Genomic DNA, 23,901 nt, shown 5'->3' with positions numbered 1-23,901 from the left:
ATCTTATTTCTGAGCTTCAGTCAAGTTTTGCAGACTAATAAATGACGTGTGCTCCTATTCAATCATGTTGCGCTTCAGAAAGATGTTTCTTACAATTTCAACTGACTTATACTGACGTCTGGAAAATTCATCCTTGAGAGACGCATAACTATGAAGAAATTCTGCGAATAAATAGCAAACAACGTTTTGTGAAGGTTGTTGTTTACCAACAGCTGAGTGAACCGAACTGAGGAAATGTTGCTGGGGCAGACATTATGGAAATGTTAAAAATCGTCAAATGAAAACCTTTACATGAAAACTACAGTGTTTCAAAACACTACCTATTTGAAGACTAGCTGTAAACAAACTACTAGTGGCAGTTCAGAGCTGGCTTTGTTTTAACAATAACAAAAGGAAAATTTTAAACAGCAGTAAACTCAGCTGCGCCATCTAGGACCCCTTTGCAGCAATTTATAAGGCGAATTTTCCTCCCAGCGAATAGTGAAGGACGCCAATTCCAGTTTCAGCATGCTGTGGAGAGTTGCATTGTTGACGTTGGCAGCCCTGGTGTTGACAGCTGGGAAGCCCCGGCGCTTTGATTCACACACCGTGTACCGCGTTTTGCCCACCAAGGAGCTCCACGTACAGTTCCTCAATGAGTTCGCCGACAATCACCTCCACGACGTAAGTACCTTTTGCCGCTGATAATTTCAAATACTCTGACTGCTCTCGCTCTTACAGCCTTTCATGGCAGCTGCTGCTCCCCTACAATAGTGTCCATTTCATTTACAGTTTTTGAAGTAAAAGTCTATCTATGGTTGACTTCCATCTACGAATTGTTAATAGAACGTGTTTGTTTAAAATGCCCCTTTGTTAGGTCTATTGCTTGTGCATTGCACTGAGAAATTCATTAGAAAGAATATTAAGTTACTAAACAGTTCTTTAGTTGTGCTGTTATGCAACGGGCCTACCTGTCTATTTGTCATCTAGTGTATTTTGAAAGCAACAATAAGGTGTCAATATTCTACAAGTGCTGCTAATATTGAAGCAGCATTTTTGCGAAAACTCATAAAATGCAGCACAGTTAGTGAAAGTAAAATTCGTTGAAAAATTGCATTTAACTGAGTAAACACCGATAACAAGCAAGGAATTTGTTGGCAACTAGAAGGAACAGCAAGTAATATCTTTACAATCGAAACATCATCTTAACACAGATGTATTTAATTCAGCATGCAGCTGTTGTACAAGTGTTAGTGTCTAGAATTTTGTTGTTATTTGTCTGTTTTCGAACCTTCAGTCAGTCAGACTATGTCTCCCGAGCGGTATCGAGGTTCGTTCTTAACTGTTTCCTATTTCTGATTAATGTCTTGAAAGGTTTCTTAAAGCAGCTAGAATTGTTGTAGAGTCAACTGGCATTTCCCCGACAATCTTACATTCCCAGAAAGGAAACATGCCGTGGGCTATGACTAAGCCACGCCTCTGCAATATTCTTCCTCCCAAGAATGCTAGTCAAGCACATTTCCCAGGAGAACTTCTGTGAAGTGTGGGAGGTAGGAGATGAGGAACTGGGGTTGCTGAAATCGCAGTGTCTAAGGGTAGAACCAGCAGGTAGGTCATATGAGGATATGCTATCATTTGTGGAGGATCTTTTGTTATCAGCTGACATATTGGGTTCATCAGACAAACAGTTGTAGCAAACAGCAAGATTGCACTTCTCAGACGAAGTGAAGTGCATTGTATGAGGCATAGAGGAAATGGACCAGGCGAAAATTTTTGAGCAACTCAAGCAAGGGATTGTACAGAGATATGAGAAGCAGAATAGTGCACGGTCATTCCATGAACAATTGAGTATAATTTCCAATAGGCCTAATAAAACCATAGAGGATTTTGCAGAGAGAATAAGAAAAATTAGTGTGGACACTCATGAAATCAGGTGGAGTGATGTGGCAAACAAGATGCTGTTACAGGAAGCCGAACACAGGGTACTCAATGCTTTTCTGATGCGTTCAGCATGGGAAACAGGTGGTGGGCATTGGTGATAGCAGTCAGGTTAGCCATGGAATCCCTAGATTTAGAACTACTTAAACCTAACTAACCTAAGGACATCACACAAATCTATGCCCGAGGCAGGATTCGAACCTGCGACCGTAGCAGCAGCGGGGTTCTGGACTGAAGCGCCTAGGTCCGATCGGCCACAGCGGCCGGATGGAATTTGAAGAGACTGACGTTGTGACAGGGGTAAGAGATCGATTAAATGTGTTCTCGCTAAATATAGGTTGATTTAATTGTGGGTGCACAGCGGATATGGAGAGGCAGTGTCACCAACCACGAAACGATAGGGGTAGTATGAACTATCAGCGGTTTTGTGGGAATAACAGCAAGAGTGGTATGAATCAACAGCAATATTATGGATATAGTGGTAAGGATAATCTGCGTGGTAACACGCATCTGTTATAAAGTCATAAGAAAGCCCCTTCCCAGTAAAAGGAAATGCAGTAAATACGAATACAGAAGAGGAACATGCCATACTGAGTGAGGTACATAGTACGAAGTTTTTGTTGGACGCAAGGGTGCATGTGTCGGTGGTCTTGAGTGATTTGTGGGCAAGAGGCAATGAAAATCACGACGTTATAATTTACGTGGTGCAGGGGATAACGATATATAGCCACAGGCGTCGATAAGTCTTAATTTTCAATTAGTGGCAACCAAGTTTAAGCAGTATGTAGAAGTGGTGCCTCATGTAAGAGAGGAGTACAGCATGATCCTAGCATTAGACTTTCTGCACCAGCGTCATACTATTATTTACCTTCGACAATATGTGGTGGAACTAAGTGGGAAGACATTTTGTCTAGGGGAAACTGTCGTAAATGTTGATCTGTCATGAGGAGCGTCTGTTGTACAAGGCAATCCAGATAAACTGCGAGCAATGACATTACGGATAAATTTACGTAACTGCGTGTCAGGTGGCACCGGGGAGTCACTGTAGATGAGCACAGAGCCTGACGTGATTCTAAAAATCACGGAAACCATTGATAATCTTGGACAGTGCCTGAAGTTTTCGACAGTGGACTTGAGGAGTGGGTATCTTCAGTTAGAAGACTGCTATTTCAGTTCGATGAAGACATTATTAGATAAGAATGCCGTTCGGTTTAAAGAATGCACCAGCAACATTTCAACGTTTGTTAGATGAAGTGTTGAAGGGACTGAAACCCCACTAATCTTTAGTGTATCTGGACGACATAATATTTTTTTTAATGGATATACAAGAACGGTGGTAACGACTAGATTAAGTGTTCAAGAGGTTACTGGCTGCTTATTCAACACAGAGGACTGAGAAGTGTCACTTTGTGTTGAAACACGTAAATTACTTGGGTCATGTAATCAGTAGAAGATGTGAGGACTGCTCCACGGTTAATACAGGGGATGCAAGATTTTCCGGTACCAGGTACAAGCAAAGAGCTACAGTCTTTCTTTGGCCTCATGAATTGTTATAGAAAATTGCTGAGAGGATTCACGAATATCGCGCGACTGCTTACGCAATTACTGAAAAAGGGCATGAAGTTAGTGAGGTCTCTCAGAAAGTATTTTATGAATTAGAGGAAGTATTGACGTCAAGTCCAACGCTGATGCTCCCGGATTTTCAGAAGGAATTTGCGTTACAATGTACCCTGAGGTGCGTTTTGAGCAAGGTGATCGGTGGAGGGGAGTACCATATTCCTTTTGCGTCGTGGCATCTAAATGAAATTGGGAGAAATTATTCTAAACTGGAGAGGGAGACACAGGCTGTGCATGGACTAACATACTTAGTGTTACGTATACAGCAGGAAGTTTAAAGTAGTGACCCACTATGCTGCGTTGAAGAGGTTGCTAGATTTGAAGAACCCATCCAACAGATTCATATGATGGGGTTTTAAAACTCAGTGGATTTGAGAAGGAAACAATCTTCAATCCAGGGGACGAACTCGGAAATTCCAACGCATTAAGCTGAAATATAGTGGTGATAGAAGCACTAGCTCAAGACCTTGCTGAGTGGCAACTAACGCAGATCCCTGAGAGAGAGCGTAAGCAGTACGGTAAGCAACAGCAGTCCAGAACGTGTGATGGGATTTTATGTAATGAGACGAGATTGAGACCGCGAGCGGTTGTACAAGTGAAGCTAAGGGAAAAATTGCTGAGAGAAGTGCATGAACACGTTTTCTTTTCCCATGGAGGGTTCAGAGCAACGAATCAGAGTGTAGCAGAGAAATGCTGGTTGAGAGGAAGGAGAGGTGATGTAGCTCAGTATGTCAGGAATTGTGTGCAGTGTGCTCCACGTGTATATCTAATTTAGAAACAAGTACTGTTGCAGAGGGTGTCGGAAGCGACGGGGCCGTTTCGATCTATTGAGGTGGAGGTGTTGGTAATGTTTAACCCAACTCGAATAGGGAATCTGACTATAATAGGCCATTTCGCTCGTTATATCGAGATGGTGCCGATGGCAGACCACACAAGTATTGATGAATAAATGAGTATTGAAGTTTGGGGTTCCAGGGTCAATAATAACGTATCAAGTGGCTAACTTCATCAAAACTGATGAAGGCATTGTGACAGTTGTTGGAAGTAAAAATATGGAAGGACAGAGCTGGTTCATCAGACTGAGGATGCTTCGTTATTATATTAACTCCCACCATATAGACAGAGACACACGTATTTGTCTTCAGTGGTAAGTGTGCACTGTCGTCACTCGAGATGGTGTATGGTAAAAAGATGTCATCGTCATTCAGTATGATTAGGCAGGAATGGAGGAAGAGTGAAAATGCTGTCTGAGAGTTTGCAAGAATTGTGGGAGAAATCTGGAAAAAGGTACAACAAGCGAACAGAGGTGATGTTGTCAACTCCAAAAGGGAAGACAAAGAAATTCGTGGCACGTTACCAGGGTCTGTACCAAGTAACTGAGACCACGTCACTTGTGACTGTAAAGCTACAACTGCCAACAAGGCCAAAGATTGTACATATCAGACACTTGAGACTGTTCAAGGATGCGCCATAGTCGATGTCAGAGGGTACGTCGGCAGAACCAAATAAAAGAGTGAAAAATAAAGAGTTGAGGAATGAGCAACAAAAGAAGGAGGGTCATGGACCCTGTAAACCATATTTATTAATGCTGAGGAAGTAGCCAACATGTAGTGCGATTTTGTTCCTTTGTTTGTTGCGTACATTGTTAAAGTAACTGTGGATAGGATTGTATGTCTGTGGTAGTGTCATCTTTAATTGTTCTGTGGGAGATGCTGATGAGAGACAGCAGGCTTCTGGGCGAAAGGGAGATGATAGTGGTCGCTGTCCTCAGACTGCCATTCGACGACGGGGAGGAACGAAGGTACTACACTGAAGCGCCAAAGAAATTGGTATAGGCATGCGTATTCAAATACAGGGCTATGTAAACACGTAGAATACGGCGCTGCGGTCGGCAACGCCTACATAAGACAACAAATGTTTGACACAGTTGTTAGATGGGTTACTGTTGCTACAATGGCAGGTTATCAAGATTAAAGTGTGTTTGAACGTGGTGTTATAGTCGGCGCACGAGCGATAGGACACAGCATCTCCAAGGTAGCGATGAATTGGGACTTTCCCGTACGGCCATTTCACGAGTGTACCGTGAATGTCAGGAATCCAGTAAAACATAAAATCTTCGACATCGTTGGGACCAGTGAAAGATCCTGCAAGAACGGGGCCAACGACGAGTGAAGAGAATCGTTCAACGTGACAGTGCAACCCTTCCGCAAAATGCTGCAAATTTCAGTGTACGCACTTGTGTACGCACTTGTGTACCCTTGATGACTGCACGGGCCAAGCTGTAAACCTCACCTAGGCCCGTCAACACCGACATTGGACTGTTGATGAGTGTAAACAGGATGCCTGGTACGATGAGATTCGTTTCAAATTATATCAAGTGGATGGGCGTGTACGGGTGTGGAGACATCATCATGACCCCATGGATCTGCATGTAAGCAGGGGATTGTTCAAGCTGGTGAAGGCTCTGTAATAGTATGTAGTGTGTGCAGTTGGAGTGGTATGGGATCCCTGATACGTCTAGATACGATTCTGAGTGGTGACACGTACGTAAGCATCCTGTCTGATCACCTGCATCCATTCATGTCCATTGTGCATTCCGACGCATTGCCCTGCAATTCCAGCAGGGCAATGCGTCACTACACACGTCCAGAATTGGTACAGAGTTGCTCCACGAACACTCGTCTGAGTTTAAACACTTCCAGTGGCCACCAAACCCCCCAGACATGAACATTATTGAGCACATCTGGGATGCTTTGCAACGTGCTGTTCAGAATAGATCTCCACCCCGTCATAGTCTTACGGATTTACGGACAGCCCTGAAGGATTTATGGTGTCAGTTCTCTCCTGCAGTACTTCAGACATTAGTCGAGTCCATGCCACGTCGTTTTGTGGCATTTCTGCGAGCCCGTGGGAGCCTCCACGATATTAGGCAGGTGTACTAGTTTCTCTGGCTCTTCAGTGTAGTTTCGTCAGTGATGTACCTCTTCGCCTAAGGTGGAAATTCATCACATAGATGGAGGAATTTTGTCTTCCAGGCAGCAGGATGTGGTATTGTCTAGTCACAAGTGGACTGTCAAGTTGGTATTTAATGTTTGGGAACTATAGAAAGAAATACGAAGGTTGGAGGGAACATTTTCGGGTTTGAAACAATCAGCTAACAGTAATGGAGTATTCAGACAGGTGATAGCGGAGCACAGGAAGTTGCTCTCAGCATATACGCAGCTGAAAGAGCGGTAGCAGGAAGTATTACGAGTAGTACTCAAGGAATTACAGAAGGAAAAAAGGGAACCGATAGATGTGGGAGGAAGGACATTTAAGACATTCCTGAGACATGGATGGGTAGATGTTGGGGAAAGGATGTTCAAGACACTATTTGGGACAGCAGACACAAACGATGTGAGTGAAATGAATAAGACAGCAGAAGCTGCAAGAGAACTAGCAGAAGGGATTTACACACAGATTGTAAGTTTTCAGAGTGGCGTACTGAACAACACACAAATGCTTTGACAAATAACTAGAAACTTAACGGATTTTGCTAAAGCATGAACCATCGCTCTAAACCAAGATTAGGGGCAGTTCAAGAAGGGATGTAAATGCTAGATGCGAGAATAGCGCTAATGAGACTTGCTGTCTTTTGGAGTTGGTATATGGAATGCAGGAGTGTAGGTAACGAGCTTGTGTATAGTTGGTTTACAATGATGTAATAGTGGTGAAACGTTTCTATGAGCAAGGGAAGCTCATGGGGGCACGAAGCTTAGCGTTAAGAGGCAATGGGTTATTGATTAGTCAACTGTGTGTGATATAATGTAATCCACATTTCATTTACCATCCACAACGACAAGAGTCACTTTTTTAAATATAAAACAACTGTAGCTGTATTGGCCGGATAAGCCCTTAGAGACGTTGCCTAAGCAAAACCTAACCTTCTAGAACGATACCTGGGAACGAAGCCTAGTTCACTCATTGAGACAGATGATAGCCACACAGGAGGGCAAGATCACTGTGGAGCAACTAAGGCAGCACGTTGAACAGTATCAGGATGGTAGACAATGGGTAACTGTGACCTCGACTGTTCTGATTCCTGGAAAGATAGTGACTCTTATTTTACTTTTCGTAGCCATTATTGACCTGTGACGATGAGCAGTTTGGAAGCCTGATCCTGGATCCCCAGAGCGAGAGATGGGGAATGAATTTGTAGAGCTTAAGAAAAATGGGAAGCAGACCTAAAGTTTAATGAAGAAAATGTTTAGTGGATAAAATGCCAGTCCACAGTAACCTTGGGACCGTGTGTCTTATGTTACAGATCAATAGTGCAAGTAGTCACCGTGGGGAGCCATTCCTATGCAGGACTTGACAGGCCCAGTCTTCCGAAGAAAGCCTCATGTGTACGCAAAAGGATTGTGAGATCAGCTAGCCATTCTCAGCAAGACCTGCATTGCACAGTACAATGGCCAAAGAGGGTAATGTAGTGTCATCACGCCTGAGCAGGAACCACGTTGTGAACAATGTGACTGGATGTTAGGCAATAGTGCAGCAAATGCGACCCAGAGCCATATAAACATCTCTGTATTTTGAGGCCAATTCGTTTGGAGTTCAGCAGCACCACCAAGACCCCAAGGTCAACCTAGATGACGAGACGATTGGGCACTGCCAACTGCAGCCTGGGGTTTGAGGCTGGGTCATGCCAGCCTCCTACTGAACCAAATCTCGTCCATGAGCCTTGGTGCCACAGTTTTGCCGACCTGCTGTCTACATCTGCCACCATCAAACTCTTGTCAGGTGGCAGCAGAATATGACTCATGCATGGTAGTCTTGCCTTATCTGTGCGTTGGATGAGAGCTGAGCCTGAGTCATCTGAGTGAGGGTGTTTAACAGCAGACTGCAGTCATGGCAGGAAGAGGAAATACACTGCTGACGTCAGGGACTTGGCCCTCTGATACATCACTGGCCGCTGCTTGGCTTAATGTCAGCAATGCTGGGCTCTGACATATGTACCTCTTCAATATGACCGATTCACATTGTCAACAATAAGATGAGTAACTGGAATTTAATAAAATATTTCTTTCTACCACCAAACTGTCACCAGGCGCCACCGGCCTCTCGCTCCAACTCTCACCCTATGGCGTGACGCCAGAAATTGACCACACCTATACAGCTTGTTAAAAACAAAATCTGCTGTCCTGCATATTCCTCAGATGTACTCTGCATTGTCTGATGACAGACACACAGCCTAGCTGTGCTGCAGTAGCTTTTCCTCTTTCTCTCACTCCACAAAACACTTCTCTGACTAATTTTACCTGCCTTGCATTTCTCTTCATACAAAGGGGTGAGTGGCGATGTTCTGAATAGCACTGGGGGCAGAATCCCTCTGGTTTCGTGGCCTATGTTGCGCACCGCCCTCATTGGCGTTCAACTTGCTCTCGCAGTGGCCTCTCATTTAGCTATGCCTGCATTTAACAAAGGCAATCAAAATCCAAGTAGTTCTATGTTGGCAGTCACCAGCACCAATTCATATTTCATTATCCAGTAATCATTAATCTATTACAATTTACTTCGACTGTTCCTTATGGGTTTCACACAAGTTACAGGACAGTTTGATTGAAATGGTCAGATAGCTTTACCACTTTCTTCTCTTTTTAAATTTATGCAGATGAAATTGCGCTCAAAATTTGTTATAGCATAATTGCACCAAAGAAATTTGTACTAATATGGCACTGGGACTGTGTGCTCATCTTTGGCATTGATTGTCTGGTAAAGAATAAGATGTATAAGGGGTATATGTGATCATTTATTATATTCCCTATTACTCGAATACTCTGTCACACACTCACTCTGTTTCTTGCTGTTAAGGGTAACTTCATTTTATCGAACAACATCTTACAAACCCTTTCATTGTTCTTTTAGATTTGCATTACAATTTTAATTCTTGTCTTAAACTTCATTCAGTCATATTGAGTTTGCAAAAAATTATTATTATTAATTAGCTTACACATTCACTCGCTGATGGCTTAGGTTCAATCATACTTTTCCATTTATTTTTAATATATCATTTAACATTTACTATAAGACAATTTTCAAAATTTACCCATTCATCGTTTTTAACAAATATATAAATGAAGACATGATAAATTTAGAAAAACTTACATGATAGTCGATTATTACACAGTGACATACATAGCATAAAAATATATATAACACAAGACATATGTAATATAAAATCCAACTTCATATGTGGCAGTAATACTTCATGTCACTGTGCATCAAAATTGCATACACATCTGTAAGTAGTGATACAAAATGGTGTCTGCCCTATATAGGGGTTTTAGCTTAAACAACAAGTTAAAAAGAAAACAAATTCTTGCATTAAATATTCAAAATATTCAATTTTGTAACAATACTATCAGTAATTGACTTAAACTGTACAAACATCACATCTCAATGTTGCTTATTATTGATGATCAAACCTACAGGTCATCATCTGTTACACAATTTTAGGTCAAACAATATTTTATTAACCAATCATTAAATTGCCCCTAAAAGAAAATTACATACATAATACACTCCTGGAAATTGAAATAAGAACACCGTGAATTCATTGTCCCAGGAAGGGGAAACTTTATTGACACATTCCTGGGGTCAGATACATCACATGATCACACTGACAGAACCACAGGCACATAGACACACGCAACAGAGCATGCACAATGTCGGCACTAGTACAGTGTATATCCACCTTTCGCAGCAATGCAGGCTGCTATTCTCCCATGGAGACGATCGTAGAGATGCTGGATGTAGTCCTGTGGAACGGCTTGCCATGCCATTTCCACCTGGCGCCTCAGTTGGACCAGCGTTCGTGCTGGACGTGCAGACCGCGTGAGACGACGCTTTATCCAGTCCCAAACATGCTCAATGGGGGACAGATCCGGAGATCTTGCTGGCCAGGGTAGTTGACTTACACCTTCTAGAGCACGTTGGGTGGCACGGGATACATGCGGACGTGCATTGTCCTGTTGGAACAGCAAGTTCCCTTGCCGGTCTAGGAATGGTAGAACGATGGGTTCGATGACGGTTTGGATGTACCGTGCACTATTCAGTGTCCCCTCGACGATCACCAGTGGTGTACGGCCAGTGTAGGAGATCGCTCCCCCACCATGATGCCGGGTGTTGGACCTGTGTGCCTCGGTCGTATGCAGTCCTGATTGTGGCGCTCACCTGCACGGCGCCAAACACGCATACGACCATCATTGGCACCAAGGCAGAAGCGACTCTCATCGCTGAAGACGACACGTCTCCATTCGTCCTTCCATTCACGCCTGTCGCGACACCACTGGAGGCGGGCTGCATGATGTTGGGGCGTGAGCGGAAGACGGCCTAACGGTGTGCGGGACCGTAGCCCAGCTTCATGGAGACGGTTGCGAATGGTCCTCGCCGATACCCCAGGAGCAACAGTGTCCCTAATTTGCTGGGAAGTGGCGGTGCGGTCCCCTACGGCACTGCGTAGGATCCTACGGTCTTGGCGTGCATCCGTGCGTCGCTGCGGTCCGGTCCCAGGTCGACGGGCACGTGCACCTTCCGCCGACCACTGGCGACAACATCGATGTACTGTGGAGACCTCACGCCCCACATGTTGAGCAATTCGGCGGTACGTCCACCCGGCCTCCCGCATGCCCACTATACGCCCTCGCTCAAAGTCCGTCAACTGCACATACGGTTCACGTCCACGCTGTCGCGGCATGCTACCAGTGTTAAAGACTGCGATGGAGCTCCGTATGCCACGGCAAACTGGCTGACACTGACGGCGACGGTGCACAAATGCTGCGCAGCTAGCGCCATTCGACGGCCAACACCGCGGTTCCTGGTGTGTCCGCTGTGCCGTGCGTGTGATCATTGCTTGTACAGCCCTCTCGCAGTGTCCGGAGCAAGTATGGTGGGTCTGACACACCGGTGTCAATGTGTTCTTTTTTCCATTTCCAGGAGTGTATTATCATTGGTTTAAGACATTAAATTAGTTCTGCTCACAGTATCATTATAGTCACTGGATTGATATGAGATTTATGAAAATAGTTTCTGAGTTCAAGCATCACTATGAGTATAATATGCATGGCATATTAACACTGGTTTAACGAGAAAGTGCTCTAGTAGAAATGCAAGAGTGTTCTCAACATAAAGTTTCTCCCTGTTGTCTCTGTTGCACACACACACATAAGAATTCTTGACTTAAAGTTCTCATAGTACTAATGAATATAACCCATTTTAAAAAAGTTCAAGTCCTTGATATGATCACAGTTTTTCATGTTTGTTTCAGATATAGCTGTAAGAACAATGTCATATAATGAGTCTTCCTTTTTTAGTAATTGCGGGCTTTCAAATAAAATAAAATGGTGTGGTGGCCCTCAGATACGCACCCACAGACTTAGAGTTGCAATAATAAAAGTTTTGGCTGGTTTTGTTGTCTAGGGGCTGGGATACGTAGTTGCCGCATTACAGACCAAATACTTCTGAGTCTACAGTATACGATAAGAATACAAACATGAATCGAATGGTCGAAGGTTTCTATCACTCGGAAATTGCGAATTATGAATGTAACATATAAATTTATAAATGAAAGATTGCAAATAAATAAAATCTGCAGGTACTATATTAACAGCCTTAAATTATGAGTACGATAGTAGAAGTACTTTTGAGAATGCGGCATATTTCTGCATAACACTTATTGGCGTCGGTGGTCCAGCAGTTAAGCAGAATATAAGTTGAATAATAGGGAAACAATAGATTCCTACTTCACGTAATTACTTATGAACAATAACATAGCTCGCGAAATATTCACTTCTGAATGCATACTACGTCTTCACTGCAGAAGCTATGGAAATCACACAAGAGCACATGTCGGCACTCTGAAATATTTCTATGCTCCGTGATCACGCGTAAACTGCTCCACTGTCCAAGTCTGTACACCCACTTTGCATCCGTCGCGCCGTACCGTCCCGGACTCTCCGTGTCCTGAGCAGTATCCCTCGAACTCTTCTCTCGCTCCCATCCAGTCTCCCCATTCGTGATCACTGTGACTGGCTAGAGCGCCATGTCTTCAAGGCAACGCAGCCACACAAACATAATGAAACACATTCTAAATACTGGATTTATTTTAAATAACTTGAAATTAAATAAATGCTCCTACGGCTGGACCTTAAACACGCTCTAACATACATCATTAAATACATAAACAAATTAAATACACATATATCAAAGGAACAGCAAGCAAAAGTAGGCCAGTAGCCTAATGTCCCTGTACTTTCTAAAACAGTAAATAATTTCTTCATGAATAGCGTATATCAGATATAAACAAAGACATAGATGAATAAATATATTTATAAGCATCTTGCTACCGTTTTTTATGGCCTCACGCGATCGACAGTAATCGACCACTTTGACCTCCAATAAGTCATGTACTATTTAAGTTACATGCCTGTAATTCATACCAGTTTGGGTTTACACTAATAGCTTTCTAAAGACACATCGCTCGACAAACTCGGATGAACCATTTAGATTTTGGAAATTCGTTGCTGGGTGTTCCTGTATAATTTATCGTCAGATACTAAACTTTAAACTAATAAATATATTGAAAATGTGATAACACGATGGACCACGTGGTCGGGCCGTTGTGCGGCCCACAGCGAGCCGCAGCGCACCGACAGGCCCCAGTGCGGCCACGCCAACTCCGAACTTATTCTATTTCCAGGGCGCCACAACTCGCCCGTTACCTCACACAATGTCACGTGATTCATCGAAATTGAATGGTTTAGTGTCCTTTCATTCACTCAACAACCTAAATCGTCGTTATTGTTTATCTATGAAATGCGGTAGTCGACTGCTTATTCAAAAAGATGTTCTTTTCCGTCCACAAGGTTCTGCAATGTAGTCGAAAATATGTGTCCTTCATGCACAGAACCTTGGGAAACATGAGTATATTTGCAATCGTCGCAACGTTCATTATGTATCAAACAAGTACATGCATCACAGGGGCAAGATTTAATGGTTTGTCGACAGTATCTACACGCAGAAGCCACATGACATCATCATAATGGTATAAGTAAACAGGTCAGGCAGAACACGCCTATCTTGTTGCAATACTTAGGCCGATCCGCACGGCGTTCGGTCGCGGCGAACCGATGACGGGTTCTATAAATTCCCGCAAGTCCTCAACTTGCGTTAAAGCTTAGGCAGAAGAGTCCAGGTAGCGTACATTGCGCTAGTGGTGGCTTGTTTTGGTGTGATGGCAGTGACCAGTGCTGTGACATGCGCCACACGTGAGTGACCTGACGAACTAATTTTCTGTACCACTGGGAGTACAACACACCGTTTCTCTGGTGGGCAATAACGCATCGATTTACTCATTCCTCGTACCCTCTGTCTCGTTACATCTGCAGCCTTCTCATGCCTTCCTCCAACATGTGACTGCAGTGACCTCAAACAGCACAACTGAACATATATTAGTATTATGCTTTAGAAATGCAAACGTGCCTTGTTGCTATCACTAATCGTATACTATAATTACAACTGAACGTTCACAGATATCTTTACAAATTTTTCATTACTTATTACTATTCACAACATTTCATTCTTTAACTATTCTTCTCATTTTAATGTTATTTCAACTTTGTTCATCTATATTCTTAATTATTTCAAGTTTCTCGTGGTGGACATTTTTATAGCAGCTATATAGAAATTGCAGCAGGTCAAAGAAAAACGCCTTTTGCTTGCTACACATTAAGTTTTTTTAATTTACGTTGGGCACGCAGATGTGTCTCGCCTTATTTACAAGGCATCTTCAGATGCTATCCAGCAACATTTGGTGATTTTTCGTTTGCACGTATAGATTATTCTTGCACATTTAAAACAGTTAACTGAATTTTTGCTAATAAAATTGAAAAGGATTTACAGACCAGCATCTGATTTATTGTTTATAAGCTGAACAGCTTTGTATCATGTGACAAACTGGCTGAAAGCTTTCTGTTTTCCTCGTAACTGCCATTTTTTGTGCAAAGTGTCATTCGTTCCTGTAAGTGTTGCCATCTTGTTCAGTTTTTGCTTTCAATTTTTTAACTGCATGTTTGATGTGTAAGTTTTGTGTGTGCTGTTCACTCTTTTCATTCTTCTTATTTATTTATTATTACTATGTTTTCATTTTTTCATTTGTCATTTAAATATTTAGGAGAGGAATGCTATTTGTGATCATTAATTGGAATTTCTGTCTATTGAATTTTCGTTCGATGCAGACAGTGTGTAGGTATCTTTATCCACTTGGTAATTCACTAGTAGCTTCTTTTCACCTTTGTTTTGTATATGTGATAATTTTCTTGTACGATTAAGAGGTGTCTTCCATTATTTATTGTGACTATTTTCATATACACTCCTGGAAATTGAAATAAGAACACCGTGAATTCATTGTCCCAGGAAGGGGAAACTTTATTGACACATTCCTGGGGTCAGATACATCACATGATCACACTGACAGAACCACAGGCACATAGACACACGCAACAGAGCATGCACAATGTCGGCACTAGTACAGTGTATATCCACCTTTCGCAGCAATGCAGGCTGCTATTCTCCCATGGAGACGATCGTAGAGATGCTGGATGTAGTCCTGTGGAACGGCTTGCCATGCCATTTCCACCTGGCGCCTCAGTTGGACCAGCGTTCGTGCTGGACGTGCAGACCGCGTGAGACGACGCTTCATCCAGTCCCAAACATGCTCAATGGGGGACAGATCCGGAGATGTTGCTGGCCAGGGTAGTTGACTTACACCTTCTAGAGCACGTTGGGTGGCACGGGATACATGCGGACGTGCATTGTCCTGTTGGAACAGCAAGTTCCCTTGCCGGTCTAGGAATGGTAGAACGATGGGTTCGATGACGGTTTGGATGTACCGTGCACTATTCAGTGTCCCCTCGACGATCACCAGTGGTGTACGGCCAGTGTAGGAGATCGCTCCCCACACCATGATGCCGGGTGTTGGCCCTGTGTGCCTCGGTCGTATGCAGTCCTGATTGTGGCGCTCACCTGCACGGCGCCAAACACGCATACGACCATCATTGGCACCAAGGCAGAAGCGACTCTCATCGCTGAAGACGACACGTCTCCATTCGTCCCTCCATTCACGCCTGTCGCGACACCACTGGAGGCGGGCTGCACGATGTTGGGGCGTGAGCGGAAGACGGCCTAACGGTGTGCGGGACCGTAATCCAGCTTCATGGAGACGGTTGCGAATGGTCCTCGCCGATACCCCAGGAGCAACAGTGTCCCTAATTTGCTGGGAAGTGGCGGTGCGGTCCCCTACGGCACTGCGTAGGATCCTACGGTCTTGGCGTGCATCCGTGCGTCGCTGCGGTCCGGTCCCAGGTCGACGGGCACGTGCACCTTCCGCCGACCACTGGCGACAACATCGATGTACTGTGGAGACCTCACGCCCCACGTCTTGAGCAATTCGGCGGTACGTCCACCCGGCCTCCCGCATGCCCACTATACGCCCTCGCTCAAAGTCCGTCAACTGCACATACGGTTCACGTCCACGCTGTCGCGGCATGCTACCAGTGTTAAAGACTGCGATGGAGCTCCGTATGCCACGGCAAACTGGCTGACACTGACGGCGGCGGTGCACAAATGCTGCGCAGCTAGCGCCATTCGACGGCCAACACCGCGGTTCCTGGTGTGTCCGCTGTGCCGTGCGTGTGATCATTGCTTGTACAGCCCTCTCGCAGTGTCCGGAGCAAGTATGGTGGGTCTGACACACCGGTGTCAATGTGTTCTTTTTTCCATTTCCAGGAGTGTATTTCTCTCTTATAGTAGCTTTATAATTATTGTCTCTTAAATGTTATGCAAAAGTTGTCCCATATTTCCATACTGTGAGGTGTTCTTTGTACCAGGTGTCGAATGTTCTGTTGTTTTTTCCCACATACCTTGAACACATGTGTAGTATTGTAGTTGATATATTCCTGCTTTCTGATAAATGTCTGTGTCTTTTGTTGTTTTTCGCATGTACTTTTGGATTGAACTGCCTGTTTTGAAATTTATTTTTATACCTTGTCTTTTATAAATTTTTCTTATTTCATGTTTGAGTTTGTGCTAGTATGACACTGTGTATCATCTTGAATCTTCTTCCTTGTTTTAAAGCATTGTTTGTATTGTTCTTGCTCTGTTATTCTGTGTGTTTGTTTGTGTGGAGTTTTTTGTGCTGTTGTTTGTGGCTGTTTATGTATCCTGTTTACAGACTGTAATTGTTGTTTAATTTTGTAACCAGATTACTGTCATCCCCACTGTTTGTTGCTATTTTTGTGATGATGTCTGGTTCTTTCTGGTATTTTTCTGTACTGAGTGATATTATGTTGAGTCTACAAATCATGTACCTGAATGCTGATTGTTTCTGTGAGTGTGGGTGAGTTAAACTCTGATGTATTATTGTGTCAGTTATTGTAGAATTATAGTAAATTTTAAAGCTATGTTAAATGCTTTCTTTTTTAATGTTATATCTAAGAAGTTTATTTGGCTGTCAGTTACTTTTCCATTGTGAATCTTACATTTTTGTGTACTGTATTCATCTCTGCTTGCAACTGATCAATTTTTGAAAACTCTTCCTTCCATGTTTAAATTTACATAAGGATGTAAAATCAGAATCATTTCTATTGGTTAACATTTGTAACAAACGCATTCTTTCATTTATGAAATTACATAATAACAGTTACGTCAATAATTTGTTCCCGTTTTCGTTTTATTTGGGAACTCAGATGAGATTTACAAAGTTTCATCTGTCCTTGGTTCAATAGTTTCCTGTAATTATTTATATGCACGTGCACTACTATTTACACCTGTCCGCCCCGGTAGCTGAATGTTCAGCGCGACAGAATGTCAATCCTAAGGGCCTGGGTTCGATTCCTGGCTGGGTAGGAGATTTTCTCCGCTCAGGGACTGGGTGTTGTGTTCTCCTAATCAGCATTATTTCATCCCCATCGACGCATAAGTCACCGAAGTGGCGTCAAATCGAAAGAGGTGCACCTGGCGAACGGTCTACCTGACGGGAGGCCCTAGTCACACGAAATTTTTTTTTACTAGTTACACCAGAGAAGTTCACTGATACCTTGTCGACAACTCATTATTATCTGTCTTTATCTTCTTCCGTTTCATAAAATCCTTGCAATATTTTTACCTAAGTTGTGGTCCATTGTCTGATAGGGTCCTCTTCACTTTTCCAACTGCACAAAGGATGCAGTTGTTCAAAGCACTCATCACTGATCTACCAGTGGCTTACTTCAATGGTGCAAACGTTACGAATTTAGAGATGATTTGAATTATCACTAGTGTGTACTGATACCCTCCATATGAGATCATTATTGGCCCAAATATGTCTGTGGCCCTGAAGACTCGGAGTCCTTTTGGTGCAATTGATGACATGGGAACCCAGTTATTGATAGTTGTTAATTTTGCCTTTTGAGATGACGCCTATTTATTCACTACCGTATTTGTCCTCCTGCCCATATTATTAGAATGCTCTGATTATCTCAACTTGATGTCTCGCTTGTGAGGATCAAAATGAGGTCTCCAAGGTTGATTGTCAAGCTGGATGGTGGCACGTACTGTGCATGCACTGAGTTCTAACATTGGTTAATGTTACAGGTTAAAGCGTGATTGTTCTTGTTGTCAATTGATTGTTATGTCTATTCCTCAGTTAAACTAAGAAAATATGATCTATGTGTCTGTCCTCAGCCCTCGTTTATTGTTTCCATCTGGTTGTTAATGAGCTCACTGAGTAAGAATTATTTTTTTAATGAGGGTTGGTGGTGTTGGTTGTGGCCAGTGCTGATTCATATTGAGGAATCTTTACTGGACGTGTGTGACAGTTCATTTTGGCGCCATAGTACTAGCTTGTGTAATCTTTGAGGTGAAGGTTAACGGCCTCTCACTTTGTCACTGCCGCCTGGGTCAGTTTCCCCGTGCAAATGTCCTTGTTAAAGTTCGAGTAATACAGAGAAACTGTTAGTACTAATACCACTATTTTCTGTTTAAATAATTTTTGGGGTGGATTGTTTTACTATAAACCATACCTGAGCTTATAAAAATTGTGTGGCCATTAATTTTAAAATATTGATTTCATTAATTGCTATTTTTTGCCTATTTTAAAAGTTTTGTTTGGTCAGTTATTTAAACAGTTATTCCGCCATTAACTGTTTCTGGTTTGCTTTAAAATTTAATGTGGAGGATTATTTAAAAAAAATTCATTCGCTTCAAAATTGTATGCGATTAGTTAAGAAGGTGCCCCTTTTTTAATGGGCCCCTCGTCATTGTAGTAATCACTTGGCTAAACTTTTTCATGCATTTGAGTAATTGCTCTAAATTGTCAGTGTATTGGGCAGTTGACAGTCGTATCTAATTCTGAGCTGATTCAAACAAATGTGTATTTTTTGTATATCTATAACGTCAAAGTTTGGATTCATTAATTTTGAAATTTATGCATTGTGTGAAGTTGCATTTTGCGTTTTTGTAAATGAAATAGGTTAGACTTAATCAAGATTTTATTGGCCCAGATCCTTCCCACTTCAGTCGTTACTGACGATGCGAAAATTTCTACCACTGAAAAGTGTGTGGTTGTATCACCACTGAGACAAGCATTGGTCTAGCCTTTTCAACTCTGACCCTAACAGTGCAAACGAGCAAGATGGCCACCACAGTGTCAGGCCCTGCACTCTCCCCTCTGCGGAAAAATCATGCATCTACGTCACGTAATGACCTCGTGCCATGAGCAGCCTCATTTACAACTTCTTACATACAAATGTTATTAAAAATCTGAATCTGCCATCAGATGCCTGCTAAAAATCCAAATGGAACTGATACGTTACACTTTGACCTGCGTACAGTAGTTTGCTGCCTTCAAAATTGAATTCAAGACCATCGTGCCATTAATTATTACAATACAAATAAATATGTAATGACAGTATGATAGAAGTTTCCTTACGCTTTCCACTACCACTATCAGAACTGACGTAGCTCTAATAGTTTTTGATTTATAGGTAAAACTTCGTGAATTAATAAACAATTTTTCAAGACAGAAAAATGCATACTGTAATTAATATTGTATGCGATGTGTCATGACGACTGCTAACACACACTGCTTGCTAATTGTATTAAGGTCTTGAATAAAATTATTCTGTGATCCAAAATTAACATTCAGCTGAAAAGTGTCTCACATGTTAAGTAATTATGTTTTAATACTTGTGAATAGTTCAATTGACGTGTATAGAATAGTGCCTTAATTTGATAGGTCAATGTGGTTGGGACCATAAATACTGTAAAAGCTGTTAATTATTTACTGAAATTAAGTGCGACAGTTATTCTCAGGGCTGTAACTCTTTAACATAATAATTACAGAGCGTATCTGCTTATCATCAGAATCGTGTACATCTCTTCTGTAACGTGACGAATCGTGAATCTCCATACCTATGAAAGTTTGCACTGCAGATCTGCTAATGTGAACAATATAAGTCAGGTCTTTGTGTGATAATGGCTGAACTGACGTCACGTCCATCTGATTTCAGTTCTGACAGGAGCACGTGTGAGCAACACACTGCTGCTCTGCTCAGCTATGCTGGCACTGCTCTCTAGCACATCCACTACGCACAGCCAAGGGTGTGTACACTCAACCATCACATCATGGGGCATGTGCACACGAAACGCAGTATGTGACCAAAATCAATCGCCCATAGATATGGTACGTCATGTCGCCATGTCCCGTCTGAGTTTGAAAAGTACAACCAGGACATAGCACTGTGCTATTATTCAACACGAAACTTACAAAAATATAGGCACATTCTAGGTCACACACGCAACTTAAACACCCAGTATGGCTGAAAATATCACATGACTCGATTTCAGCTAGTCACAACTGCAGACACCAGAGAAACGGTGCGCAAGAGGACGGTCATTCTTTCCCTACACACTGTGTAAGGTCGCGTTTTCTTGTAAGCACTACACAGCACAGTGTCTGAGCGGTCCCCATATCGATGTTGGAGTCAGAGCCTAGGTCTCCGGCGGGCAGGAATACAAGAATAATACGTAAGTTCTGAATTTTAGTAGATCTGAAGGTACATCGTTATATGTAATAAACACGTAATTATTTCTGATGGTGCTCATTTAGCCCATCCCAAAGCAGTGTTAGCCTGCTGGTGCGTTGCCACTTTTTCGTGCACTATGAGAAAAGTCTGCTTTTCACCACATTAAACATGCGCAGCTGTGCAGCCAGTATGTTCTCTTCCACAGTGCGAACGATAGTAAACTTTGTCTCTGATGATCCATTGTCGATACATGACAGCGGCCTGTAAAATATTTACCACGGAAAATCGCCAAATAGCAGTATCTGTTGCGAAGTTATTTTATTTAGACCATCAGATTCGGCATGTCATTAATGCCGTCTTTAGGCCCCTAAGCACTCCATGTATAGTCAATCAGATATATTGGTACTTGCATAACTGGAGCCATCAATATCTTGATTCTGTGAATTCGTTTTTAAAGTGTTTACTTTGAAAACATGACAACTCTAAGTTTTCGAAGCAAACACTCCAAAAACGAATTAACAGAGTCCAAATATTGAGGCTACTGTTATTCAAGTATCGATATATTTCAGTGTCTATACGTGGAGTGCATAGGGACCTGAAGATGACATTAATGAGATGTCGAAACTGGTTGTCTAAATAAAATAACTGATCGAAACATAGGGATATTTCTAGAGTTTTCTTCGGTTAAAAGTAAATTTTGTGGTGAAAGCTACATTGATCTCTACAGTTTTGTGAAATAGTTACAGAAGTGCTGATATTTATTTCCAAACAGATTTTGTTCTGGGAGGATGCCAACGTCACCAACAAGTCGGCAGACGTGATGGTAACGCCGAGAATGCAGAGCAGCTTCGTAAAGGCACTCAAGGAGAAGAGCATCACATATTCTGTCTTCATAGAAGATGTTCAAAAGTAAGCCTCTCATCAATATTACTGCGCCATACAGTTGCGATATCCGGTTGAGTTTAGAGGTAAGAAAGATTTAGAGATAAGAAGGGTTTTTGAAACATACATCCGCGAAAATGAAAAAATTAATCTCCCACTTTCTTAGTATAGTACACTCAGGAAGGAGAAACGATCTGACACTGACTCGAATTTCATATAATATCTGTGGAGCTGCACGCCACTTAACTATCTGGGCGTTCACCGGCATCTTCACCGATCCACATACTTCTTGTCTGTTTGATGTGCTTATCTGCAATTTCAGAACAATGGAACAATATCACTAGTGTTCTGTTTCATAGTGGAAGTAAAGTCGAACGTGCGTCTCCGAATGGTATAGCATGGAATGACGAAAATATTTGCGAAATGATTTAATTGTTTCACATCACTTTCTATTTTTGTTCTATATCAGTTGGAAACGTCTCGTTCGCACTACTCATTCAGCCCGTTTATTTTAAAAAATTCATTCATCACTTCAGACTTAAACTTTTACTTCATGGTTCGAGAGATTCATTCCTGTAGTCTTACGATGTTACGAATGTTCTAGTGTAGACATTACGTTTTGGGTACAAACCTGCAGTTGAAGTTATGTGTTGAGACGGATATACACACAGAGGACAAAAGCCGTGCGATACCTTCTAGTATCGTGTTGGACCCCCTTTCCCCCAGCGTAGTGCAGGAACTCGATCTGGCATGGAATCAAAAAGTCCTCGAAACTTCCCTGCGGAAATATTGAGCCATTCTGCCACTATAGCCGTCCATAATTGCCAAAGTACTGCCCATGGGGGATTTTTTGTACGAACTGACCTCTTGGTTATGCCTCATATATGTCCGATGAGATTCATGTCGGGCGAGCTGGGTGGTAAAATCATTCGTTCGAACCAGTTGCGAAGTATAGTACCCCAGTGATTGGTACATTGTCATCCACAAAAATTCCATTGTTTTTCGGGAACATTAATGGCTGCAAACGGTCTCCAAGTAGCCGAACATAACCATGCAAACACAGCTCCCGATAGAGTCACCACCGACTGGCACCGTGCCTTTTGGACAACTTGGATCCATAGCTTGTGGTGTCTACGGCACACTTGAATTTACCATCAGCTCTTACCAACTGAAATCGGGACTCATCTGACGAGGTCACGGTTGTCCAGTCGTCTGCCATAGACCATTAACGCCAGATATCGTCGCACTTTACTAATAGATACGTTCGTTGTATGTCTCACGTTAATTTCTGTTGCTATTTCACGCACTGTTGCTTGTCTGTTAGCATTGACAACAGTACACAGATGCCGCTGCTCTCGGACTTTAAGTGGAGGCCGTCGCTATCCATGCTAAGAGGAAATGCCTGAAGTCTAGCATTCTCGGCGTACTCTTGACACTGTGGATCTCGGAATACTGGAGCCCCTAACGATTTGCGAAACAGAATGACCCATGTGTCTAGTTCCAACTACCATTCCGCATCAAGCGCCAGCAATGTATATGCATATCGCTAAGCTACATCTTTTGTTACCTCAGTGTATATTCTGTTAATATTCATTTCTTGATTTAAGCATTCTAATTGATACTACGAATAACAGAGAATTACTTGCCTAATATTGCAGTTGGTATTATCTTGTGGAAGACTTAAAAGGATGGAGCGATCCGACACCGTGCAACAGCATACAAGGATCTGGGCAGGGGTGGGCTGGAGATGGGTCTGGAGGAAAGGAAGCACAGTTTGTTGTGAAATGTACCTCAAAACTATTGAATACCGTATTTATTACTCATCCAACACTGCTACCACTTTACGACAGGCACCTACCACCCACAATATTGTTAAATGGGAAACTATAGTTTACACGTTATAATATTATATTACTGTATTACACGGAAGCGCCAAAGAAAATGGTATAGGCATGCATATTCATATACAGAGATATGTAAACAGACGAAATACGGCTCTACGGTCGCTAACGCCTATATAAGACAAAAAAACGTCTGCGCAGTTGTTAGATCGGTTACTGTTGCTACAACGCCAGGTTATCAAGATTTAAGTGAGTTTAAAGTGGTTCGTACTTCCCGAACAAGCGATGGGACACAGAATCTCCGAGGTAGCGAAGAATTGCGGATTTTCCCGTACGACCATTTCACGAGTGTATCGTTAGTATTACGAATCCGATGAAACATCATATCCTCGATATATCTGCGGCCGGAAAAAGATCCTGCAAGTATGGGACCAACTCTTCCTCAAATTGCTGCAGTTTTCAGTGCTAGGCCATCAAGAGGTGTCAGCGCGGGAATCATTCCACAAAACATCATCGATATGGGCATTCGGAGCCGAAGGCCCACT

The 23,901-nt window shown here is 42.6% G+C and overlaps 1 protein-coding gene across 1 annotated transcript in view; it reads left to right on the top strand.

Moving 5' to 3' along the window:
* Positions 1-507: 507 nt before the first annotated feature.
* Positions 508-23,901, top strand: part of LOC126252574 (zinc carboxypeptidase-like) — a 113,644-nt gene continuing 90,250 nt past the window's right edge. The window contains exons 1-2 of the mRNA XM_049953474.1: positions 508-663; positions 21,406-21,542. Of these exons, the coding sequence (XP_049809431.1) occupies positions 508-663; positions 21,406-21,542 (293 nt within the window). The remainder of the gene's footprint in view (positions 664-21,405; positions 21,543-23,901) is intronic.

This window comes from Schistocerca nitens, chromosome 4 (assembly GCF_023898315.1).
Source record: "Schistocerca nitens isolate TAMUIC-IGC-003100 chromosome 4, iqSchNite1.1, whole genome shotgun sequence".
NCBI lineage: Eukaryota > Metazoa > Arthropoda > Insecta > Orthoptera > Acrididae > Schistocerca > Schistocerca nitens.
Note: the sequence above shows the minus strand (reverse complement) of the source record. Positions and strands in the feature narration are given on the sequence as shown.